The sequence below is a fragment of the Agelaius tricolor genome, unplaced genomic scaffold (genome assembly GCF_023055355.1).
Source record: "Agelaius tricolor isolate 1412-34295 unplaced genomic scaffold, bAgeTri1.0.p SCAF_25, whole genome shotgun sequence".
Lineage (NCBI taxonomy): Eukaryota > Metazoa > Chordata > Aves > Passeriformes > Icteridae > Agelaius > Agelaius tricolor.
Window position 1 is genome coordinate 8,415,494 of NW_027269285.1, and position 26,058 is coordinate 8,441,551.

The 26,058-nt window shown below is 43.4% G+C and overlaps 1 protein-coding gene across 2 annotated transcripts in view; it reads right to left on the reverse strand.

Annotated features, from left to right (window-relative positions):
• Positions 1-26,058, reverse strand: part of CASTOR2 (cytosolic arginine sensor for mTORC1 subunit 2) — a 124,081-nt gene that overhangs the window by 32,173 nt on the left and 65,850 nt on the right. The window contains exon 1 of one of the 2 annotated variants that reach the window (XM_071447687.1): positions 6,023-6,168. The exons of the other annotated variant lie outside the window; for it this stretch is intronic. Coding sequence (XP_071303788.1) covers positions 6,023-6,119 — 97 coding nt within the window. The 5' untranslated portion in view covers positions 6,120-6,168. Of the gene's footprint in view, positions 1-6,022; positions 6,169-26,058 lie in introns of those variants that run through there. 2 annotated transcript variants of the gene reach the window in all.

The following is a 26,058-nucleotide window of genomic DNA, read 5'->3' on the forward strand; positions in this document are numbered from 1 at the left end:
GCATATACTTAAAGAAGCAATAGCAGAGAAGAGCTGGGTTGTAAATTCCCCACTGGAGTAAAACCATGGAATTCTGTTTTTCAGTGCTGAGGTTTAAAAAAAAAAATCTCCCAAACGTGACACTTCATCTCACTAGGCAGTACCAGGAGATTTGATCATTTCAATTACTTCATCACAGATCAGCTCTCCTGCAGCTTCACACCCCATGGTGAAGAACTGCCTTTCCTGGGAAGGGATAATCCCCACAGGATAAGAGCATTTCAGAGAGTAGGCACCTCCCAATCTTCTCCAGGCACACTATTTATTGAACACACACAAGTGACAATATAAGAAATAAGTAAGATGGTGATTTTCCCTGGAGGGTAACAGCATCTCCTCCCCTCTGGAGGCCCACCTGGATATAAACACCCAGGTGCTCCTCTGCCTGTGCTTGGTGAAACATCATCACTCACTCACTCACATTCTGGCACGTGAATAAACTTCCCTGCAGTTTGTGTTTCTCAGAAAGCCTGTGGTAGTAGTCATGGTGACAAAACTGGGGTCCTTGGCAACACACCAATGATGCTGCAAATCTACGATGACTAATCCTAAAAAGCTTAATTTACAGAAGTCATTTAAATGCTTAAGGATATGCAGGTCACTGCAGGGGGTGATTTAATGGCTATGGCATATTTGGTGGTGAAACAGTTGTACAGGAGGAACAGCCAGGGCATCTTCTGGCCATAAAATTATGTGGATTTTTAATGCAAGATGTAGACTAAAGACATTTAAAGGAAAGTACAGTTTAAACATAGGTACAATGACAAACCCAGCTGATCTCCAATCAAAGAGCTGGTCAGAGCTTCCAGATGAAAGAGTGTTTTAGATAGCAATCCCACTCAACAATATCACTGATACAGTACTCCCTGGTTTATTTGTGCCTATTCAGGATGTAATGAATGCTTTCCTCAACACATCTTGCCCATGAGCATATAAAACCATGATGCAGCAGAGCCAACTCCCAGACTGGCCCCATTAAAGCACACTGAGGACCTCCAGTGCAATGGTTTCCAGCTTTCCAAGGACAGCCAATGGTCCAGGATCTGCTCCATGCTGGCTGCCCCTGTGCATTTCCCACAGGGGAGCATGTGCAGGACAGTGGATCTTGTTCCCTATTCAATGTTTCAGACCTCCAGCTTTTTCCTGGCACTAAAAGATTTATGGTCATGTCTTCAATTATTATGCTGCTGTTGTCACCAAGGGAAGTGGACCAAATTCAGTGTATTGCTCTAACTGTACTTGGCTGGACCAGCAAGGCAGCAGTAAATCCACTGCCTCTTTTTTCCACAGCTTTTACCTGTTTCTTCTCCAGGTATCTGCCACCTGTGATCCAAACCACAAGGAAATGGAGAGTTCTTTCTATTCACACACACCTCAGCAAAAAGCTTTTGTATAGACTCTCTCCCTGTCTTCATACAAACAAAGGAACAAGCACTGTGCACCATATCTTACCCCACAGAACACAAATCATGCTGGCCTGAGTCTGTAGAGCCCTAATCTGTATCCCAGAGTGCTAAACAGTTCTCACTCAGCTCATTTGCTGTAGTTTTGAGTAAGCATCCACATCACTCAACAACTACCAGAGACAAACCTCAACACACAACCAGGTTAAAATATCTGATCACACATGATCAGATGTTCTATTTCTGTTCTATTTTCTGTTCTATTTCAGACATTTCTATGTCCTGATCCACTCTTTAACCCAGTACCCACTGCCCTTCCTACATAGGCATCTTCCAGCAGAAAGGCTTCCTGCATGTGAGCAGGAGCTAGGATTTGAAGCATATTCATGTGGCAGAAAGTAGGTTGCTTCAGTTAAAAGCAAGCAGACAAAAATACTTCTTGGATAAAATCTTAGTTCTACTTAAGAGGATTTCCCCCTTATTAAAACTTGACACAACACGACTGCCCTTGTCATAGCAGCTGACATGTAACCAATGCACACACCAAGCACCCCAGTTCCCAGTTTCTGTTCCTGCAGAAAAATCGAGTTTGACTAGGAGTTACATGCACTCTTGCTTCATTCTGATGCTGTAATAAAGCAATAGCAACAACAATAACTATGATAGGTACTAATAACTTCTGCACCTTCAAGAACAAAATGTGTTGCTTGATGCACAAAATGCTTGTATGGATGCAATTGCAAGATGCTTCTTGTGTAATTTCATGCAAAACAAATACTTGAAGACTTGTCTTGAAGTAAGTCTTGAAGACATACTCTTCTGAAAAATAAAACTCCCTGCTGATCCCATTTGGGGATTGAAACAGTGATTCTGGAGGGCTTGGACAGTTCTCTCCTCACCTGTTATGCCTGCAATGGAGCTGTTAGTGTCCTTGGCCATTGTTCATTAACAGGATGTATCTACTGCAGTAACAAACCTGAATTTAGATTTATGGCATTGCACAGTCTCAGTGCTTGGTACAAAACAGTACCATGACTTCTCAATAATGAAGAACAGAAATGGCAATGCTTTACATCAATTACAGCTCAAGATGGGAGTCTAAACCCCACTTTCTGAATCCCTCTGTGTGAAGTTGCTTCAACCACAGCTCAGCTTCATCTCTGGTGATAACACGTCTACTACCCTCCCCCAGCCTATCACGAGGCTTTAATTAAAGCACTCACACAATTCTGTGATACATCGTGTTATTTACAATATTGTAGGGCTCTGTGCAGGCTGAAATCCTGGATATAAAGAGGTTTTTTGCTCATGGCTTTTTCAGCCAGCACTATTTAGACTTTTGTTGTCCAAATCAAGAAACCTTGCTGGGTTTCTATCAGGGATGGAGCTCACTGCTGATGTCTGGCTCACCTCCCTGCTGCTCCTCCTTGGGTCACTTTCAGCAGCCTGTCATGTCCCCATGGGTGTGACACAGCTGTCACACCCACCCTGTGTAGGGTGTGACTGCCACTGCCCTCAAGCCCTGGCCAAGGCACTTCCATCCTGCAGCACTGCTCAGCCTGGGCTGCCTCAGGAAATGGCAATCCAGGCTCTGCACAGACACTGTGCTCCAGAGAGGAAGGGCAAACCATGGTCTGCATCACACCAGAGCCACTGAGGGTATCTTGGGCTGCTCATTTCTGCAACTGGAGCTGCACTGAGCACTTGGGCATGGTGGCAGTCCTGCTGGCATTCAAGGGGAGGCTTAAGGATGGAGAAGGCAAGGTACCTTTAGCTGCAGCTCAGCTACAGGAGAACAACCTCCTGTAAAACACTGCCTATGAAGCTGTCAAGGTTTCAATGCCTGCTGCAAAATCTAATCCCTGCTACGCTTTACGCTCAGCTTCTCCTGAAACCCAGGCTCTGCCATGGACATTTAAAGCTTAGCTGAACAAAGCACAGAGAGAGGCTCTATGTACCAATGGCATGGTCAGTGGGGTATGCAGGGAGGTGACCTGAAGAGGGATTTACCATTTCTAAAACTCCAGTTATAAGAAAGAAATCAAGAGTGGACAATAAGAAGGATAAAAGACAGAATGGGTGGTTGTGTTACCTAGGGGACTTGTAAGCTCTTTGCAACATCTGCAGAAGGGGTTGAATCCAGAGCCAGAAACCCTGGGATGATGCTAGTTAAATGCTTCAATGAATTGGAAGTTATCTTCCAGTATATTTTTAGTTGGCACCAACAGACATTACATAATGGCTATTACATAACAGCACTACAGCTACAAATACTGTCTTTTGGCTTTTTGTTTGGTTGTTTTTCTTTCTTTCTCTCACCCTCTTTTTCTCCAAGATCTTCTCCTTAGTGGAGGATTGATCAATAAATGCACTTTCCATCAAATGAGGCAGGCAAATCCTTAAGAGAGAAAACAAATGGAGTAAAAATATTGCTACTAAGCCTGTGAGCGCTTCTCTCTTGCCCAACCTCAAACAGAATTAACTATTCCCAGAATAGAAATTCCACTAAGGCTTCTCTGTAGTTTAAAGGGACAGGCTGTGATTCTGTGCAGACACTAAATTTCTCAATATTGTTTTTTTTTCTATCTCACAGTGATAGTTCAGAAGACAAAAATAAGAGGGTGGGGGAGAAGCACTACATAAGAGATGCTGAGGAAAAACAGAAGGATTTTTTTATCTGGTAAGATCATTGCCTGTTTGTGCTCCTTTAAAATCTTCTTTGGCATATTTTTATCTTTTCTTCTTAACAGCCATACTGGCAGAGCAACAAAGACTTTTGCTTCCAGACTATGCGCTACATAAAAAAAGAGAAGAAAGTTTCCAGAAGCCAGAAATATTTCCTTTCCTACACTTCCTATCTGTGAACCTAAAGAGAGCCAAAGCAGGCACACTGCCTCTGAAGGCAGAAATAAAATCAGTTCAGTGGCACACCACAAGCTCCCATACCATGTCACCCCCAGTTCAGGCAAGGGCTCTGTGCTGCTGTACTCCCAGCACAGAGCTTTCCTGACAAACACAGCACTCCCAGCACCCCTGCCTTTCTCATGCTGGTCCTCTAAAACAAATGAGCTGATTCCAGGAAGAGCAAGAGACATAATCTGACAAATAATCTCTTCTTTGCTAGCAAGCTGCTCCCTTCTGTTGTTTCTCTCTTCCACCTCCCTAAACCTGGAAATGCCACTCATGCTCTCCTGACCTATAAATAAACCAAACCCTGGACTACCTAGATGGGGAGGCAGCGTGCTGTGCACTTCACTGGTGTCACACACAGGAAAAAAAACAACCCTGGGAAGGTGGAGAAAGAAAAAACACAAACAAATGTGCTTTTTCGCAGCCACTTGGAGAGCACTATGTCAGCTCAGGGAGACTTTTGTAGGCTTTAAAAGCCATTGCAGCACAGAGCAGAGCCCACTGCTGAGAGCAGTGCTTGCAGTCCCCTGTGGAAGCACAGCCTGGCAGGGCTGCTCCTGTGAACATGAGCAAAAACCCAAGAAAGCAGGACAAAGAGGAAGCAAAGACATGAAAATGAATTAGCTGGCAGGACAGTGTTAGGTCTGGACTGAAGTAGTGCAGTTAGGGGAGAAGGAATAGTATACAAAAACTTAACAAATGTACTAAGATATATTATTACATGGAGAATACTGCCTTGTTTTGTGGACTTCTGCCACCTAGCTATTATGATCTTCAACCATTAATCAGAGGAAGAGGAAATTTGCTGGAAAAGCTGGCTTGAGAAGTTGTTTAGAGCTGTGAAGGCATGAATGCATGAGACTTCTGCAAGTAGTCCATGCTAACCACAAAGAATACAGTCCATTTGTCATTCAGGACTGAAAATATTAAGAGAAACAAATGTCAAAAGCAGTAGGTTTACTTGCATTTGTCACAGATTTCTCCTCAATACAAACTACTTAGGGATTTTACAATAACCGATCACTTGTAGCACTGAAAAATAGCAAACACACATTTAACTGAGACAAAGGTTCATGTTTTCAGGAGAAAAACTTCTAGTTCATTTCAAAGCTCCTCCCTGCTGAGCCTCCAGCCCCAGGTGCTTGGGATAAAGGCCCTTGATAGGCAGCAGTGGTGTTGCTGCTGAGTGCCCTTCTCAAGATCAAAGCCCTGCAGGCAAACATGGCCCAACTGCTGAATCCCTGGTTAATGAACCCTTGGGCACGGCTGTACTTGGACAGCAGCGCCTTCCTCGTGCATGTATGCAAAGCAGGGGGAAAAGGCATCCTGAGGAATGCACGGCTGAGCAGATGGAGGGGCACTGTTTATCCAACACCGGCTGCAGTTTTTGCACAGCCCTGGTGCCAGAGCGGCAGCACACAGCCTGTCCCTGTCCCCAGACAGCGCTGCCACAGTGGGAGCGCGCCCGGGGGCTTCCCTGCCTGGGGGAAAGAAGAGGATGTTTCATTTAAACGGAAGGGAGCAGCATACAGACTGTGTGAACTTGTAAAAATAAGGTTGCACTCTGACATACTCAAAATTTGGCCAAGGGAAACCAGCTGGACTTTGCAAGGTCATCTCAGTGGACCCAAACATGCATTCCCATTCCCACCCAGCCTCTCTGCACATACCTTTGCGACAGCCTGACATACCAAACCTCTCTCCTGGGAGAGCAGCAGGGTTATCCCTCATAGCCTCGAGGCATAATGCACTGAGGTTCAGCTCCATGGTGTTTCTGAGCTCTTTGGTTTCTTACTTTTAAGAGACTTCCAGGGAAGTGCATACAACGGGATTGTGAAGAATCCTACTAACCAGCTGCATGTCCAAGCACGAGCCTCTGCAAACATGCTGCTGCTGCTGTGCAAAAAAAAAAAGCCAACTCCACTGTAAAGATTGTTCCACTGATTTAAGATGGAATTAAAACATATTTAAGTCATATAAGTAATATGTACTAAATTTAAGAATTAAAATAAAAAGTCTCAGATCAGCAAAATATGAACCATTAATCAAACAGACACTCTGAAAAAGTTCACTGTGAAATCTCTAGTGATTAGCCATGGGCCCTGTGCCAAGGAGGCCTGTGAGCTCTGTTTCACTGACATGTATTTTTAAACAACCTCCAGCAAAGAGGAGCTCCATTTGGGGCACAGAATACCAGCTTTGGGGGCTGGGACCAGTGTCTGCCACAGATCATCTTGCAAAGCATCTCACTGGATCCCAGCTCTCCATCTCAAAGGCCCTGCTCCTAATTCCTGCCTGGTTTTTACAACAGAATCTGCAGGGCACAACCACCTCCTTCCTACACTCACAGAGGGCCCTGCTGTCCCTGTCTGGTGATGAGAGCTGTGTACATCTGTAATATACACCATGCAGACAAAAAAAACCCCACAGCTGAAAGATCTTCAGGTAAAATACAGCCAGTCTGTGGTAGTTAGCCCTATCATTCCCAGCTGTATTGAATGCATTATCTGAAATCACCCAGCAGTAGAGAGCCTGTAGCCTCTTTAATAGCCTAGTGATTACATGTATTGCACAATCCTTGATGCAAACTGCTAGCAGCATCTCAGACTGCATTAACATCACCTGCAACTCCAGGTATGCTGAGATCTGCCTGGGCTAGGTAAGGAGAACTGACATTTCATCAACCTAGTGGCCCCTGCCTACTTGTGCTGAGCACAATATGTATAACTCCTCTGTTTGCAAATTGCCCAGAATGCTCCAGAGACAAGAGTTTACACTGGTAACAAACACAGAATTGAGCTGACAGTTTAAAAAGATAAGTAAAATGTTGCTTTCCATTCAAATTAGGGGGAATAAATGATTAGTTATAAGCAAAGAACTTCTCCCACAGAGTGTTTACTTTATCCTGGAATGCATCAAGAGGTATCTGCATTACTGCAAATCCTCATCAACAGAAATGCAAATGTTTAGAAAGAGGGAGAAACAGAGGAACAAGATGATCTTTTCCTTCCAACACAAACCATTCTATAATGGAAAATACCACCAGTTAAAAGGTTTTTCAGATTAGTCTGTATGAAAGAAAATGGGCACACAGTGCTCATCTAAACTCTGCCAAAGCAGTAATCACTGAAAAGGTGCAAAAGCCCTGCAGCACGAGGGCCAGGACAGGAGCCCTGATGGAGCAGGCTGGCCAGAGCTGGCCCCAGTGGGAGCAGGCAGCATTGGCTCCTCTGCTCTGTCAGAGCCACCACTTCCCTCCCTGACAGTGATGGTGGGGGTTCAAGCCCACAGCCACTTCTGCAGCTTCTCAAGACCCTCGAGCAGAACAAGGCACAGCCTGGAAGGGCCAATTGTTGAGCCAGAAGCACCAATGTGGCTTGGCTTCTATCTGCCCACCCTGCAGGACATACCAGATGGGGAAGAGAAAACCCTGCAGAGGAAGGTGAGGTGCTAATTATTTAAAAAAAAAAAAAAAAAAAAAAAAAAAAAAAAAAAAGAGCAAGCAGAAAAGTAGCATCAAGATGTTCAGCATGCCTCACCAACTGAGAGAGGGTTCATATAACATGCAGTTTGGTTTTAAATGCTTGCACGACCTAAGTTTTTAATCTAAGTTTTAACTGATCACTTGCAGCAAATGGAGCAGAACCAGCTGTACTCCAAAGGGCCCTGCACTTGTTTCCAAGAGGTGTTTCTTGCCTCCATGAGTTTACATTTCCATCTAATCCAGAGAGACCATGGATATAAGCAAAAATACATTCTGGCTGCTTTCAGAGCATGAGAAGCAAAGGAGAGCAAAGAAGATAAGTAGAAACAAGAATAATTTTAATTCATTTCTGCAGACATAATCCAAGAAGTGCGAAGTGGAACTTCACTGTACATTGCAGGCAATCAAAAGCAAAAGTCAGTCCCATGACAGGGCTTAGCAGAAACACAGCACAAGCTCCTAAGTAAAGAAATAAAACAGACATCTTCAGAATAAACACAAGCTGTGCAAGAACTGACAGAGAGATGATGGATGTCCCAGAGAAGGAGGCTCCAAGTGATGCACACTAACACCCTGCTCCCCAGCTTCACCCTCTCCTCCTGAGCTGGCCACTCCATGGGCAGACAGGCACACAGCCTCTCAGGGACTGAAATGGTTTGTCATAGACATATTTTCTGAAAAATACTTTTGCTAGGACTTTTCTCCTGAGAAGTTGAGAGGCCTAGGAAACGAAATGTAAACAATGATTACAATAATTCCTGCTGCTGTGGAATGCAACAGGTGCATCTTTGATTGGCCCATGTGAGTTGTTTTTACTTGATGCCCAATGACAGCCATCTGTGTCGAGGCTGTGAGCAGTCACAAGATTTTATCATTCCATTCCTTTCCTTGCCAGCCTCCTGATGAAATCCTTTCTTCTATTCTTTTAGTATAGCTTTAATGTATAATTTTCTTTTAATATAATATATATAATAAAATAATAAACCAGCCTTCTGAAACATGGAGTCAAGATTCTCATCTCTCCCCTCATCCTGGGTCCCCTGCAAACATCACCACAATGGCTCATGCCTTTAACACTGTTGTGGAGGAGTTTTACCCACTATAGCAAAAGCTGTAGAAAGATGCTACAATCACAGAAGCCTCCTTGAAGATCCTGACTGGAACTCTGGACTGTAAGTTAAGCTGCCTAGATAAGATAAAGGGGACAGTATTGTTCAATCAGCTCAGGTCTAGGGAGAAACAAACAAGGCTGAGGGAAAGGAATGCATCCACAAGAAGCCAAACCCAGCAGCTGCACTGAGAATCATCTCTGGCTGGGTTTGGGGTGGGGGAGCCCACAGAAGCCAGGTTTATAAAGCCTCCCCATGCAATAGGGTGGGGAGAAGGAGGTTTTGAGTGTGTGGTGTAACCTCTGGTCAGAGGCACTGAACTCCCATCCTCCCTTACACAAACTGGCCCAGCTGTGGAACCCTCAACCCCACAGGGCCCATCCATGGGACATTCAAGAGAGAGGCAGAGGAGGGGGTGTCATAATCCATCAAAGACCCCCCAGAGCACTCCCCAGACTCATTCCTGAGGTTTTGCACCACAGGACTGCACCTGATGCACAAAGATGCCACAGATCCAGAGTCTGCTGCGAGAGCCTGGTCCCTGCCCTGGGGGATGTGCTGGGGCATTCCCACTTGGCCTGAATATACATGAATCCACCAGACTCTGTGCTTTTTGGGGGACCTTCACCACCAAGATGACCAGCTGGAGTGGATCAATGCAACATCACTGGGATCCAAGGAATGCTGATATTTTCTTTCTTCTGTGTTTCTTTCTGTTCCCCCACCTCTTTTCTACTTCTTTCTCTTCCTTTTTCTCTTTTCCTCTCTCTCTCTCATATTTACTATGAAATAAACCCCTTTATTTAATTTAATATTAAATAAAAATACTACTGACCTTGCCATATGGTCTTGTTTGCACCTTAATTCGGGCAGATGCATTTCTATTAACTTTAAAACTGGATCATGCCACGGCCCCAGCAGCAACCTCACACCTCAATATGCCTTCAGCTTACACTCTTGCCTTCAGGCTGTCCTCCTCAACTCTGTTCCCAAAATGCTGCCTTGACACAGCCAACCTCTAATTTGTAAGAATTAGAACTGGACCTCCAAAGCTTGGGTCCTAGAAATCAAAGGATAGATAACTTTTTCAGCTCTGCTGTGCCCCACTGTTGTTGTGAAATGCCATGGGACAGCAGTGTATAAAAGAAGGCACAGAAGAGAAGCATCTCACAGAACAAAGGCATTGTGTTTGTACTGGACTTGTATGACCTCTTCCTTGGAGTAAACAAATCCAGACCTCTGAACCAGACACAGTTAGAGATGATTCTCCTCTCCCAGAACCCCCAACCGATCCTAAAGATGAAAGGGAGCAAGAAAACACTAAAGATGGAGTTATTGCAGCTCAGTCTCTCCCAAGTGTGGCATAGATGGTCCTGCAAACACATAAAAGCAATCTGCACTTGAGTTAATAATCAACAAACTACTTATTTGTTTATTAAGCTTTTATAACTTCCCTATACACGTGCCCTTGATGAAAAGTGTGATCCTTCTCAGTATAGTTGGACATTACCTGTACATTTTCTCCACAGGGTCAGTTTACTGCAGATCCCATGGCAGGAATTGAGGAGCTGTTGCTACACTTGGAAAGCAATACATTCATCATCAGTCGGGGATTGTGCTCCACAGCCCTGGTCAGTCCCCAGTGGGAGCAGCTCATCCTGCAACGCTGCAAACCAAGTGAAGTGCTAATGCATGTGCCCCAGCACCACAATGAAGGTTAAAGACCCATTTAGCACCTGGTGCTGAAAATGGTGGTTCCTTGCCCACAACTCACAAATCATTGTCCTGCAGCCTGCTCTACTCAACCACTTTGGCAAGGTAACTGAGGATTTATTTTACACATGAAAATGTTTAAAGTGGTGCAATATTGAGTGCTCTGCAGGTGGGAGGCTGCCAAACAAAGGTTGTCACAGGCAGGGACACAATCCAATATATCATGAAACCAGTATTTCTACTCCTTCCACTTGCTTTATTTAGTCTCCAGCTTCTCTCAGTGGGAAGGACAGGGCTGTCTGCAGCCCCAGCCACATTCACCACTCAGCCAGGTGCCACCCCAGTGCCAGAGCTCTGGGCACTGTAACAGAGCTCAAAGCAGCAGCCTGTAATGCTGCACGTACAAGAGGAGGTAAATTAGCACAGGCAAACTGAGTTTTTTAATAACCACAGGCACTTTTAGTAATAGTTAAATAAAATGCTCAGAAACAAAACCAGTACAACTACCATCTTGGGCACTGAAAGCTGCTGAAAAACTGCAATTGTATCCGAGCTTCATGGCCTGCTGCACACGCTGCTGCTTTAGAGCCAGCCCATCCTCCTGAAATGCATTGAAAATGTAGCTGGCCTTTTCCACTGCCCTGAGCTGATCTGAATAAAGACCCTGCTTTGTCTCTGTCCCTCTGGGAGCCTCTCAGGAACCCTGGGCCAGCCCCGAGTCGGCAGACACCGGGGGGCAGCCCCGACACGGGGAGACACTCTCTGTGTGTGCCCCAAGGGCACCTGGGCTGGGGGCAGACACTCTCTGTGTGTGCCCCGAGGGTACTGAGGGCACCTGGGCTGGGGGCAGACACTCTCTGTGCCCCGAGGGTACTGAGGGCACCTGGGCTGGGGGGAGACACTGTCTGTGTGTGCCCTGAGGGTGCTGAGGGCACCTGGGCTGGCAGAGGGGAGACACTCTGTGTGTGTGTGTGCCCCGAGGGTGCTGAGGGCACCTGGGCTGGGCCCCTGTGCAGCACAAGAGACACCAGAGAAAGCGGTAGAAGAGAAAGGGCCGACTCTTAGCAGGGGTTAATCCAAAGTTTTATTAGGAGTCCCAAAGGAGCTCCTGCACCTCAGGGGCCTCCTGCCGAGAGCCCCGAGAGCCCCAGGGAGATGTGCCAAGGTCACATTTAAAGGGAGGTGGAAACCAAAGTAGAGAACATCTTACCAACCAAGAAGTGACCCTAAGGGATGGGTACTGGGGGATGGACATTTAGGACAGCGTATGGGGCAGGGCTTGGGGGGCTGACCCCTGGCCTCTGGCTCATCACTGGACGACTTGGACCGAAAATTCTGCATGGAGGGGATGGGATCTGAGTGATTGACAGAGAGCCACGGTGGGGGTTTGGGGATGATCTCATCCCGGGAGAGGGATAACACAGGTAAAGGGAGGGGGGTACAGTTTGGGATAAACCATTTGGGAAAAATATGGGGATACAAAACAAAACTACTTCAAAGTATTACAAAGTATAAAAACGCACCACAACACTGCTTGTTGTCTGGCAGGCACTTGCTGCCTTGAGCATCCTCATGGGCAGTGCAAGGAACAAGTGCTCCAGGTGGCTACTTTCTGCTTGCCCACAAACCCAGCAGCCACCAGCCTGTTCCTCTTTCTTCTCTTCCCTCCTCCCACCTCTCCACCCCAGTCACCCTCTAGTACAGCTCAAACTGCATCATCTCCTCCTATTCTCCTTGTTGCTATGTCCATCTTTACTCCTTTTTGTCTCTTCTTGTCTTCCCCACTGATCCTGTACCCTGTCTTCCCTGACACTGGATCTGTCTCCTGTCTGTATCTCCATCATTCTCACAGATTTGTCCCCTACAATCTCAGAATAACTATTTATACCTTTCTTCTGCTTCTTCCTCTGAAGAGGCAGGGTAGCACCAGAGTCAGAAACCTCCCCTGCTCCTGAACACCCCCAAAGCTCTGCTCCCAACTGCACCATTGAGGCCTCCCCCAAAACCAGGGCTACAGCATCCTCTGCCAGCATGAGCTGCACTACAGACTGCAAAAACCCCACCAGACTGGATGTCACTCCTGACACTGTGGCTGAAAAACTCTAGGGTACACAAACCTCCACCTGGGCTGAATGATTTAATGAGGTGAAGGTACCTTCTCACACAGAGACACCTCTGCTGCCAAGGCATGAGAGGACTACAGCTCTTACAAAAAATCACTTGTCAGTATTTTGCAGTATTTCCTTCCAAGCTACTCCTGAGAATGCCTTAAACAAAATAAAAAATACTTGAAGAAAGTAATGACATAACCTCCTCCCAGGTTACCGAATTTCACAGAGATTTAGTCAGACCATGGGCATTTTACTGGCAAAGCTACCAGAAAGCTGAACTGTCAGCCCCACCTAGAGCAAGTGCTAAACTTTTGCTGACACAGTTCATTATCTTGCAAAACAAATTGTCCCAAGTGAACTGTGACATTAATGTGTGTGATTCTCCAGTTGTTCAGGCTATTAAAGTGTAAGATGTATTAGAAGTATTAGAAAATGTATTAGAAAATAGCCTTTGCAAAATATTTTTCAGATCATTAGCTGACAGAATTTTCTACACAATTTCACTCTCTCATTTCTGAGTACAAGTGCCTTCTCCTTATTAAGTGCTTCCCAACCTGCTAAGCATGATGTGTTTTCAGTGGTTGCACTACTCACACAAAGTGTATATCAGTGACTCCAGCTCTTACTCCACTATTTCACCCAGCTGGAGAAGATCAGGTGAAATTAGGCCTGTATTGACAAGCAGCTGCCTTATTTCACTCACCCCAAAGGAAAAAAGGCCAAATCAGTCTTACTCTCTAATCCACAAATAGCCAAAATGTTAGAATTGAAGAAAGAAGCTGGGAGAAAACCAATAGATTATTGCATATCTGTCCACTGTAAAAATTCTATTATTGTCACTGTTCAGCAACTGAACTTAGTCACACACAAATCAGTAATGAAGCCCTTTTCTGTAGGGGAAATTGGTCACATTAGGCTTCTCTGCCTTCTGCTCATCTTGGCAATGAGGACCTTCTGCATTTTTGTTCAAACCTTTCTTGCCACCTAGAACCTTTGAGCTGCAATAGCTGCTTGGGAAAAAAGGACTTGGTAAACACACATGAGCCTTTTAGATTTTTGCTTCCTGGACTACATGACTGTCATTCTTTATCCTGTGGCAGAGGCTAGGAGACCCAGACATGGAGCTGCCTTGAGCTCACTGCAGGAAAACCAAAAGAAACAAAAAATTCAAGCCCACATAAAGCAGCAGATGAAAATATGTATTTAACTCTTTTCCTTTACCCAGTTTTCCACTGAGTGCCTTCAAAGCATCACTTTTCCATTTTCAAACAAGGAAGCAAACTGCACCCTATGCCAGGAGCCCAACTAATCAAAACTGACAACAAAAGTGTCCCAGTCCAGAAGAGTCCATCAGAGCCTACTGAACTCAAGCACAGGAATCTCTATAGAACAGGCTGGTTTTTTCCCCAGTAAATTTCCCTCCAGAAGCTTCTCAGCTGAAGTGACTTTTTAAAGCAGCTGGGTAAGTGTCGGGTCCGTCTGTCTGTCTCTGCCCAGACACGGGTAGGGTGGTTCTGGGGCAGCTCACATTTCAAAGGACGAGTCTGGACTCTTCAGTTTTTCGATCTTCAGATTGTTTATTGTTTCTTATCTACAGAATTTTCTGTCTGCCCAGCAGAGGTCTGACCTGCAAGGCAGCCAAGGGCACTCTGACCACCCACGGGGCGGTTGTGTCTTTTTATACTAAAATTTACGTACACAATATTTACCTTTATTTCCCAATACCTTTCACCCATATTAGCAAGTGCACCTTCACCATGAACCAATCCCCAAGTGCCAACATCATCACAGAAAATGGATGACAAGAAGAAGAAAGAAGAAGGACGAGACACGCCCTGATCCCTCCATCTTGTCTCCACAACCCCCCTGTACCAAAAACCCTAAAATCTATATTTCACCCTATAAATGTGTCCTTCTTGCACCCTTCACTCCCAAGTGACTCTCACGTCCTCAAACTGCTGTCACTTCTGTAGATGGATCAAAATCAAGCCACCAAACACTCTTGGCAACATTCCAGGATTTCTGAGCCCCCCAAGGGTTCTCTCAGTAACTCTGGACATCCAGAGTGATGTGCTGAGTTCCCACAGGTAAGGACTGAGAATTAGTGACAAATACCATCTGAAACACTGCAAGGAGTACCCCGGTCATGCCTTGTGTCCTGTACAGAGGAGCCCTGCTCCAAACCCAGTGTTCTGCACTGCCAACAGAACATCAGTGCCCTTTGTCACAGAACCCAAGTGACACCAAGGACACTCCTGTGTGGAGATGACATCTGCTCATGCCATGCTCCTCCCCTGTGAAGAGCCAGCCTCGTCCAACTGCCTTTCCTCACTTCTATGGGGCAGGACAGCAAGGAGTCCTCATCTTTTGGATATTGAAGCCATGTTCTGGCACAAGGGGCTTGCTAAAACCCAGCTCAATATGCTTAAAATTAAGAGGGTGCAAATGACTTAAAGATGCAGCTATTACTCCACAAAGAGCTATTAAACCTCCTGTTCTCAATGGGATTTTCCTTTGGGCTTGGTGAAGTACACTCTGCAGTTCCTTTGAACTTCATGTTTATGAGATACACAAATTGCACTTTTGAAAGCAAACTGGTTTCAGTTTGTGGTTTCCTTTCATCCAAATGGGTGGTAATCTGAGACAATCTGAGAAACTTTCATGGATTGTCCTTGATTCTTGGAAACATAAATTCATTTCCTTGTAAAGAAAGGTACATACAAGCCACTAAAACCAGGCCCATTGTGGCATGTTGGGAGCACTCATCTAGGTCAAGAATTTGTTGATACAAATACTAAAAATAAATTTTGGCAGAAAAATTCTATCTGCTCTATTTAGAACATGAAAAACCATGGTAAACACCCATCAGAGCAGGCACTCCTGTCTGCTGCAAACAGCACAGAGCTTGTTTAAGAGGCTACTTTATTTTTGGTTACTGGCTAAAATGCAAGAACAGGCATCCAACAGAGGTTTATCCACATGATGGTCCACATAAATTCTCATCCCACTTCTCCAAAAGCCCAATTCTTTTGAAAGAAACAAAATAAAACACCTAATTCACCAAACTTAAAACCTGAGGATGTCAGTACAACAACAGTACTCAAGAGGTCAGAACACAACTTGTCATCAAGCTCCTGAGGATTCCCTGCTCCATGGGCTTGCCTCACTTATGGATGTCAGTGCCCACGTGTGAGCTGCTTTTTTAACTTGCCAGCTACAGAAAAACTTGGTTTGGCCCTGGCAGTGAAAAATCCAATATATTTTATAGTGAAATATATTATGTAGTGAAAATCCAACAGATTTTTCAGTTTTAAGCTAGAGTTTAAGGACAGGTTTCTGAAAAAGAAGAGCTAAAAATGATTTTTCTTAAACATCTTCTCTATCCCTGAATAAATATATACAAATATAGGTATATACACTATACATATACACTATATATACACTAACATACATAGGCTTTATATATATATATATATATATATATATATATATACACACATATATATATACACACACATATATATATTTAAATTGGCAACTCCTAAGTATACAAGTTCAGCTCAAAGTGTTTCAGTAAATAAACATCATAACCAAGCCCAGGGAAGCAGAAGAAACAACTGTGAAATAAATACCCCACAGATACAGTTACTTCAGCAGGGCTCCAGAGGTTAACAGTTACTGAGTGCTTGCAATCTGCTCAGCAATGTGAAAGACACAAAGATAAAGAAATCAGGTTTGTGGAGACCCTCCAAGGGCTTGTCAGCCACAATGCCAGAGCTGCTGACACTGCCAGTCCTTGAGAAGCCATCTCTCACATTTTATCAACCTCTTCAATGTAATGTACTCCAAAACCAACTCAAACAATACATGCAGACTGTGACTGTGGAGATACAGTTCTTTCCAACTGTAAACATTCAATAAATGTGGAAGTATGGAAGGTGAAACTGAAGAGGGATTGGTAAATCTTGTAAAATAAACAGGAGAATGTTTTGGTAGAACACAGTGATGGAAATCCCAGAGACCGCAAACCCAAAAGAAAAATGGACAAGCAAAACTGGGAATGTCTTTACCACTGTGCCTAGATGGTCTGCAGAAATCTTGGAGAAGGATTATGAAGGAAAATAAACCTGAGGTTTTATGCTACTCTGAAGGAAGCTAATTGCATCTCTGAAGAAGCACATTGCATCTTACACCTAACTTTGATTCTAGTCAGGATTTAGGATTTATATGATTCAAACTCATAAGCACATTCATAGAGGGAGGGGGAAAGACAGAGGGAAGTATGAACCCAAACATATTGTAATTCTTTTGATTTGTCTTCTGGGGATAAATTGTTCTTATTTTAGGATTTTATTCTTCTCTACCATGAGAAAATCTACTGGATATTTTCTGTTAAGTGAACTATAGCTGTAATACAGCTGTCACAGACAGGATTTTAAGGGAGAATATATTGTGAAACAGTTCATCAAAAGGCAGAATTTGTCTTAGAAAGTTAAGATCTTCCACTGGACTTTTAAGAAAGATAATAAGTAGACAGTTCTCCACAGAGGAATATTAGCAGGATAATCTGGCACAACCTTTGTTATTTTGTATTTTTATTATGGCTCTGTTTATCCTCTTTCCTAAGAGTCTTGGATAGTTCTTTGAGAAACAACAAGTTGATGCTCCAAGATCCTTAAGCACTGTTGGGAGGAGAAGTGGCACACAGACATCATGCTACAGTGCAGAGACAGCACCTGAAACCCAGGGAAATGATCAGAGTGCTGACAGAGGATGTCATGGAGACCAAAAGAATGAAGAGGCTTCATAAGGGGTTAGGCAACTCTGTGGTGGATTGCTATACTGATAGCTATTAAATATGGCAATGCAGATTCAACCTGTAATTTAGGAATCCCTCAGTTTTTGACTGGTAGGAAACTGCAGTGGGGAAGGAAGGATAAAAACTTCCTGCTCATCTCCTATCCCTGCTGATCTCACTCAGAGGTGTGAGATCACCTTCCTTGTACACTGCTCATATAGCCACAAGCCAATCTGAGCCAACACCCACAGCTCTTTCAAAGAGAGCAGCATCTCTGAAGAACTGGGTAAGGCCAGATTATTACAGAGAATCATTTTCACTGTTATTTACACTGCAGTTGATGCAGTAATCTCTCTTTCATTGTATTATGGTATCTGAGCAGGATCAGGCACTTAAAAGCAAATGGCTGAAGAGAATCCAAACAGAAACCTTCCAAAGAGTGCCTGGTCAGTGGTACAGGACATGATGTAAAGAGTGCTCAGCTGAAAGGCAGGGATAAACTCTGACTGCAAGTCAGCAAACCCCTAATTAAGTTGCAAAACTTTTAAGTAGGCATTTGATTTATCAGAGGTGCAAGTCTGCATCATGGTTATATGAGCAGGATCTTAAACAATGAACTTAAAAGTTCTGCAATGGTAAGAAGTAGTATGGGAATTGTCAGAATTGAGAGCTCTGGAAAAGAATTAAAATAGGGAGCAAAAGAGCAGAACAAAATTACCTATTTTCTTTTAGATTCAAGACTTCAAGGGATGTCTAAGAATTAAGGAGGTGACAGACCTGCCAACAGCCACTTTTTGCTGCCACAGGAGGGAATTTAGTGATCATTAAATAGCACAGCCCAAAGCATAAACCTTCCACAAGCACAAATAATGTCAGGATCTAATTAAGATAACCTGATGCTAACACCTTTTCTAAACTGAAGAAATGATTTTGAAGAATAGTTGACTTGTATGTTTATTTCTATCACTGATTTTGTACTAAGTGCATGAGCCATAAAAGCTCCACCTGGGCAGCTCTGCAGTGTAACAGAATGCCCAGGAAGCTACAGCCCTCAGCTCCAGGTAAAGCTCACCTGCTTTCTTCACCCTGGAATGCTCTGTAGCCTCAGCTATGCAAGTCATGTCAGTCCTGCTGTGCTGATAAAACATATTTCTGGAAGGTGGTTCCAGCTGAAAGGCAGATTTACTGATGACACAGTCCAAAACAATGAGAGGTGTTTGAAGTGGAGGGACAGAGGAGAGGCCATGCCTTTAGCATTATTCACTGGGGATCACAAGAGACACAGCTCTGCCAGAGGAAGCTGCAAGTCCAACTTGCTCAACTTTCTCATCTCCAAGCTGCATACAAAACATCAGTGTCATGGTCAAAATAAAACATTCTACCATTTTAGGCATATTGCCTAATTAGAAACCATTGTTATCTGAGAACACTGTTTTTGCAGCTGTCAGGAAATTAAATAACCCAAGGGTAACTTGGAATTAAATAAAGCTGTACAAACACATAGCCCAGCTCTGAAATCCTGACTCTGACAAGCATCCCCTCTGCTTTCCAAGGGACTCAACATTTAACTAGGGCATGCAACTATCATTTTCAATCAGGCCATAGGATAACAAACACTGGTCCTTCTTGAGGGGCTGAACTTGCAAATCCATATATGACAAGGCTGCCTTCTCTCCACTGAGAGCAGCAGCACCTCCTGAGGAAAGAGCTCCATTACAAGTGTCTACTAAGAGAGCAAGCAAGGACTGATAAAAGGAAATGCTTATACAGAAATCCCTGCTTTCATCTCATTTCACTTACTTCTCTTCATACAATCCTTGTAACTTGAAACTTTGTCAGCAATCTAAAAACTAAGCTGGTTAAGAATTTTTAAGAATGAAACAAAAAGGAGAAGTGCATTTCCAGTGAGAATGGTGCAGTCTGTGAAATGCACAAAAATGCTCACCTGGGAAAATCTGTTTCTGGTGGCCTCCTTCTACTTGTAATTTCTATTGCAAAAAACAAAAACTCAGACTAATATCAAAGTCTGAGTTGAAGACAAAGAGACAAAGTTCTTGCCAGGCCAGACACTGACCCAGCAATACAAGGTATTGCACAGGACAGTCAAGTCTATAAACAAAAGCTGTTCTAATGTGTCAACACAGCTCCCACCTGGCCATGGGCACAGAGGGATGACAGACTCCCTAAAGATGACCTGGAGGACCATGAGCAAATGACAATTTTACAGCACTGTCTCAGAACAGATATTCAGGTCGTTGCAATCCAGTGGTAAATAAAGTCTGATTTTGAAGTGCAGATAAGTAGATAAGTCAGTTTGGGCTTCCAATTAAGGCAAAATCTGATTTGTCCCACAGAGTATGTATGTGACCTGAAACAAGCATTTTGGTCTCCTTTTTATCAGTTTCCTCATATGTGGGAGAAAATAATTCTTACCTCACAGAGGTCTCATAAGAGAGGAAGTATGAATACACTCCACAAACAAAGCATCATTATTATGTTTGGCTAAAAATGTGGAACATGGTAAGGTAGATTCCAAAAATAATCATTATGTCCACTCTCACTGGAGAGCTGGGTTGGGAGGACAAATCCAGGTTAGGCTCTGGTCAGTTTTCAGGAAATCAGGGGGCTCTCTTTCTTCCTCTTCACAGGATAGCACACCACTAATAACTGGAAAAACCTGGCAAATTAAAACCAGATTCAATCGCCAAAAGCTGACATTTGCTCATGAAAATGAAGAAGGGAGCAAAAATTGGCTTTTTTCTTTATTGACAAGCAAAGAAGATTAAAAGTTTGGGTCAAGATGTGTTCAGAGCATGGCTGTGGGTGCATGTGTCCTGTGCAGGATTGTTTCCTGAGTGCCATCCCTGTACTATGATCAAGAGCTGGGCCCTTCCCAACCTGTCAGCCATGGCTTTTTGCTCCCAGCCAGGAAAGCATTGCCATGGCAGCCTCTGCCCACCCTGCTCCATGAGCAAATGCATCCACAGCCCAAAAGAACTGAGGGCTTTGTCTCTGACAGTTCAGTAACAGGAACTGCAGAAATCAGCAGATTTCCCACTTCCTGACAAAACTTTCCCTGTGTTTCAGAAACTCCTGGCCAAGGCTTTGCTCACAGACTCTGCAAGCCAGGGGTGGAGAGGACCCAGCCCAGACAGTCAGGGCAATGTTGGCAGCTCTGGCTGCTGCCAGCAAGGGGACACAGGTGGAGTGTTCCACTGAAAAGCCACACCCACAGAAATAAAAGAATATCAAAAGAAGAACCACTGCAGTTGGATTCACATTTACAATTCCTTCTGCATTTTCAAATAAAATAGCAAACTCCCAACCTTTTCTTCTTCTTTTTTTTTTTAAGACAGTATTTCAGACAAGATTTCATAGAGCAAATAATTACATTTCAAACAAGACTTAAAGATGGAGCCACTAAATTCCTAACTTTATGACTGTAACCTTGATGTTGTGAGTATTAATCCTGTGCAAGATTAAAAGCTAAAATATGAGATTTCTAAAAGATTATGTAACTTTTCCCTTAAAGGGTATTTTTTCCTGCCCCAATCTCCAATCTGTTCTACTACAGACCTGATTTGTGCCTTAGGCTGCAAGTGCACCCATTGTAAAAGGGAATCCTGAGGGACAGAAACTCCCTCAGTTATTATTTACAATGGTCTTTGCCTGTTACATTACCAAAGCATTTCACATGTTTACTAATTAATCTTTCCAAGACCTATTAGGAGGTGATTTAATTGGATTATCCCTGTTCCTAAGATGAGGAAACTGAGACACAATGAGAGACTTGTCCCAGGTGAAATAGAAAAGCCTGCAGCAGACCTATGAACTTCACCAGAGTGCTCTGGTTCCCTGTGCCTTCACCTTGTGATGGCAACAGCAAAGCTGCTCCCTTGAGAAAGGCTTACTTGCCCTTGGAGAAGCCCTTGCACAAACCCTAGACTGTGATCATCAGTCCAAAAGCCTGAAAAAGATGATGGTTGGCCACTGTGTCACCATCAGCTTAATATTGAATCAAAGAACAAAACATCCCCCTGCCACCATGATATTTCCTGAAAAATCCCTTTGCCTAGGATTTTCTCCTGGGAAGCTGAGAGACCTCAGAAAAGAATGAAAACAATAATTATCTGATTGCTTGGGAATATGGTCTGGAGATGGTTTACCAACAGGTGCATCTTTGATAGGTTCCATGTGAATTGTTTTTAATTAATGACCAATCACCATCAGCTGTGTCAGACTCTGAGGAGTCAGTCAGGAGCTTTCATTATCATTCTTGTTTAGCCTTCTGATGTAGCCTTTCTCTATAGTTTAGTATATAATTTCACAATATGATATGATATATGATATGATATATATGATATATGATACGATGTAATATGATGTAATATAATGTGATATAATGTGATATAATGTGATGTAATGTAATGTAATGTAATGTAATGTAATGTAATGTAATATAATATAATATAATATAATATAATATAATATAATATAATATAATATAATATAATATAATATAATATAATATAATAATCAGCCTTCTAAGAACATGGAGTCAAATTCTCATCTCTCACCTCATCCTGGGGACCCCACAGGACCACATTCCTCCTTTGTTTTAACTGCATATGAACTAGCTCAAAGCATCAAGTAAATTCCCCTCAAAAGAGAGCTGCTAGTTTGCACATGCATCAGTCTGCATTTCTAGAGTCTGATTTCAGAAGGATTTCAACTGATTCTAGTGAAAACCAAACAACTAGACACATTGCACTGGGATTATGAGTTATCCTTGATCCATCATGAGTTCTGGAGATTTTGTACCTGGAAAGCTGGAAAAGACTGATCACTGGTACCAGGAGAAAATAAAGCTGGTGAAGTTTTTGGGCCTGAGAGTGTGTGTCTGGGTACAGACAGATTTAAGTTTGTTTGGTTTTCCAATCTCACTTGATCAGGAGAATCCTCCAAGCCTGTCAGGAACAGAAATTTTCTCACCTTGATGAATAAGTGCTGATCCTTGGGAAACCTGAGGCATCTCCTGCTCTCATGAGAACATCTGGCAAACCCACTCAGAGACCAACCCTGGGGTGTGCTGCACACTGGAATTTTGCAATGATTACCACAAAAGAGATGTTTTCTCTGCTTGCAGATGATGACAGACTGTTTTTTCCATGGGTTACTGAAGATTCCATTTCTAGACTGAGGCCATAGCATTTATGAGATGCCAAGGTAGAGGAAATCCACTTCCTTGTCCAGGTTGTAAACTTGAGAAAAGTAGGGTTTAAATGTAAAGTACATTCCCAGCTAGCAAAGATTGGGAACTGATGGTTGAGTGTTTTCAGCCATGGGAAAAGGGACTCATTCTGCTGCTTGTGCCACTGATTTCTCAGCTTTCCTTGTGCTTCACTTCTCAGCCTATGATGGGGGCAACAGCACTTCCACATCTCTCACAAAGTGCCCCATATAAAATTCACTTAAAATTAGGGAAAGATAAGCAATCATAGTCTTACCAGCACTTACAATATATAAATGCTTGAAAAGGTCTTAGACCATGTGTTCAGCCTTGGCCTTTTCTTGCACATTTAGCACCCTGGCATGCTTCCTCATAGCTGGCAGACAATAGCCAGCTCCAGTACAAACAAGGCAAGCCACCCTCTGCCCTTAAGTCCACCCTTCAGAAAAAACCAGAAATGCACCAGTGGAAGAACAAGTAGATGGTCTTTAGTGAAACAAATGCTCTCTAGTGAAAAAAAAAAATAAAATAAGGAGGGCTGCTACTTTTCTGTTGAGCTGCATCCTGATCTTAGAGAAGAACCTAAAATTTCAATGGATTGTTCCATTGTTTCAGTCAGAAAAGCTTTGTGGGTCCTGCATTTATGAGAAGGGTTGATAAAAATGAGCCCTGGTATCTATCTGCTCATTTATCTTGGACTTAGGAAAGTACTAGGAAGCAGCCAAGATGTAATAAATTTAAAGGAAGAAATCATGGCCAGTCAAGTGGTTCAGGAAGAGAAGTCTTGGCTTTCTCACCACAGGCTGTGAAACAAAAATAGATATCAATACACACCCATCTGCTGGAGGAAACAGTGAAAAATATGTATTATTTATGCAGTACTTCTTTAAATAGGAGTGAGCAGAGAAACTGAACCAAAAGACTTTCTGTGGCAGGTTACAAACACAAGGAATAATATATGCTGTCAAAATTTGCAAACCCACTCACACACAAGCTCTAAGAAGAAGTGCTCCTTTCCCCATGTGACGCAAAGCAGACCTTGCAATATTATATATTTCTCATTTTCCTCCCTTCCCCCAAAAGCTTTAACCACCAAACCCTCCTGCCTCTTGGGAGAGGGCAGAAATCCCACATAATCACAGCCCCCCAAAATGTTTATTGATCTGTATCAGCAGAGATGCAGTGCAGGAAAAGCCTCCCTAACCAAGCACATATTTCTAATAAGGCAATAGTCAAATCCCCACAGTTCAATTTGAATTTAGGTCATTAATACCACATTACTTAAAAAACCTAAAAACCCTAGACAAAGCATAGTCTAGCCAATACAGAGATCAGAAGAGAGTGATTGTACAAGTGTTTAGTAGAGAAAAACACACTCTGCCTAGCAACCACAGGCACTCCTGGCCGTCCGGGGGAGGAATCTAACACTAGAAATACCAGCAAGCAACTCATGCCACTGTGCCTCAGACACAAAGGCCCAGTCACTGGGCAATCCAAAATAAAAGAAAAATAGTTATTGAAGGAATATTCAGAAAACCAGATGCAATTATTAGTTTGCTTCCCTCTGTAACTTTAAATAAAGATTGCTCCTAGCTAGATGGGCTCTGGGCCTGGACTTATTTATAAGCTGTTTTCTCACTCAGTTTATATACAGGAAAAGAGAGAGGACACTGAAAGCAATTTACCATTTTGATGTTATTGAAATAGGAACTCAGTGTGGTACTAAAGTATATGATGGTCCTGAATCCAAGGTCAGACAGGTTTGTCTGAGGATGATGGTTATCAAAACAAAGCACTGCCACCAAGATGGTTTTTTTCATTTTTATCCTTTTCTAATTAGAATGAATTTTTTTTTCTGCCACTGTAACTAGCTGAGTTAGTTCAAATAGTTCCATTATTTTTAATGTACTGGACAATTTATTGTGAAGTATGAGCTGAGACTAAGAATCTCCTCCTAGAAAATGTGTCAATGAATGGATTTCTGGCCTTAGAGAAGTTACTTGCCATATCAGGCAGCCAAAGAAGGTTTAAGGAAGGACTGTCATGCCCATCTTGCAGATGGACCTCAGTGTGAGGAGACCAAGAGTCTTGCTCTGTCTTCACACAGTGGATCTGCACACCTCAGAAGGATGTTTCTCACTGCTGCTTCAGGACTGAAATGAAATGGCTTTTCCTCTCTGGTTCTGATCCAGAAGAGATCAGCCAGGACCTAAGGTCAGCTGACTGCAATCATCTACATGAAATGGGCTTACCAGTTCTAGGAGAAAGAAGACCAGAGTACATGAAGGTGATGTTGTTTCCCTCACCCCAAATTTCCCTGAACCTAGAATATGCACATTTACCAATCTGAAAATCACAGTGATTCCCTCCTCCCTTGACCCTAGCACTTGATTTCTTTTTCCCTTCTTCAATAATTTCAAAGTTCACTGCATACATGAGAGATTGCACACAAGGGACACCAACCCAGTGCCAAGGTTGGGAAGCCAGTAACCTCACCTTGAAAATGTTAGCAACACATTGCTTTACAATAATGCATCTTTAGGACAGCTTCACCTGGGTGACAGACTGTCCCAAGCCCCTTTTATTGCTTTACAATAATGCATCTTCAGGACAGCTTCACCTGGGTGACAGACTGTCCCAAGCCCCTTTTATGCTGATGTTCCCAGTGCATATAAACAGGGTTTCCAAGATGATGGCTACCTCCAGGTGTGATGGCATGTGTGTCAATTCAGTGTGTAAAAGCTAAAACCTTTGATGAACACATACTACTGGAAGCAGCCAGACAACAGGTTAGGAGCTCTGCTCATGCAGCTGCCCAGAGACAGCAAGTCTGTCCTTGCTGCTCTCTGAAAGAAGAACAGACTATGCAGAGAACACGAGGCCATGGTGTATCTGCACATGCACTAACAGCTCCTGCTTTCAGCCCAACTTTGGGGGAAAAAGCAAACCAGCCAAACAAATATTCCTGTATTTCAGGGAGTAGCAGCCACTCCACCTTTCTGCCATGTGCTGGCTGTGCAGCAGGGGGATAAAGGCCAGGACCATACATGGCTATCCAAGCACCCCACTAGCTGAGACATTTGTCTTCATGAAGGAGGGCCCATGGTCAAACTTCTCCTCCTAGTTCATCTCAGTATCAGCCAGGAAAAGAGCTTTCTGTGCACACTTCCCTGGGTTATTTGCTGAATAAAATTCTTTCTCATTAGTAGGCCAAAGCCCAAGAAACAGCCACTGGAACAAACAAGGTTCTGTGCAAATATA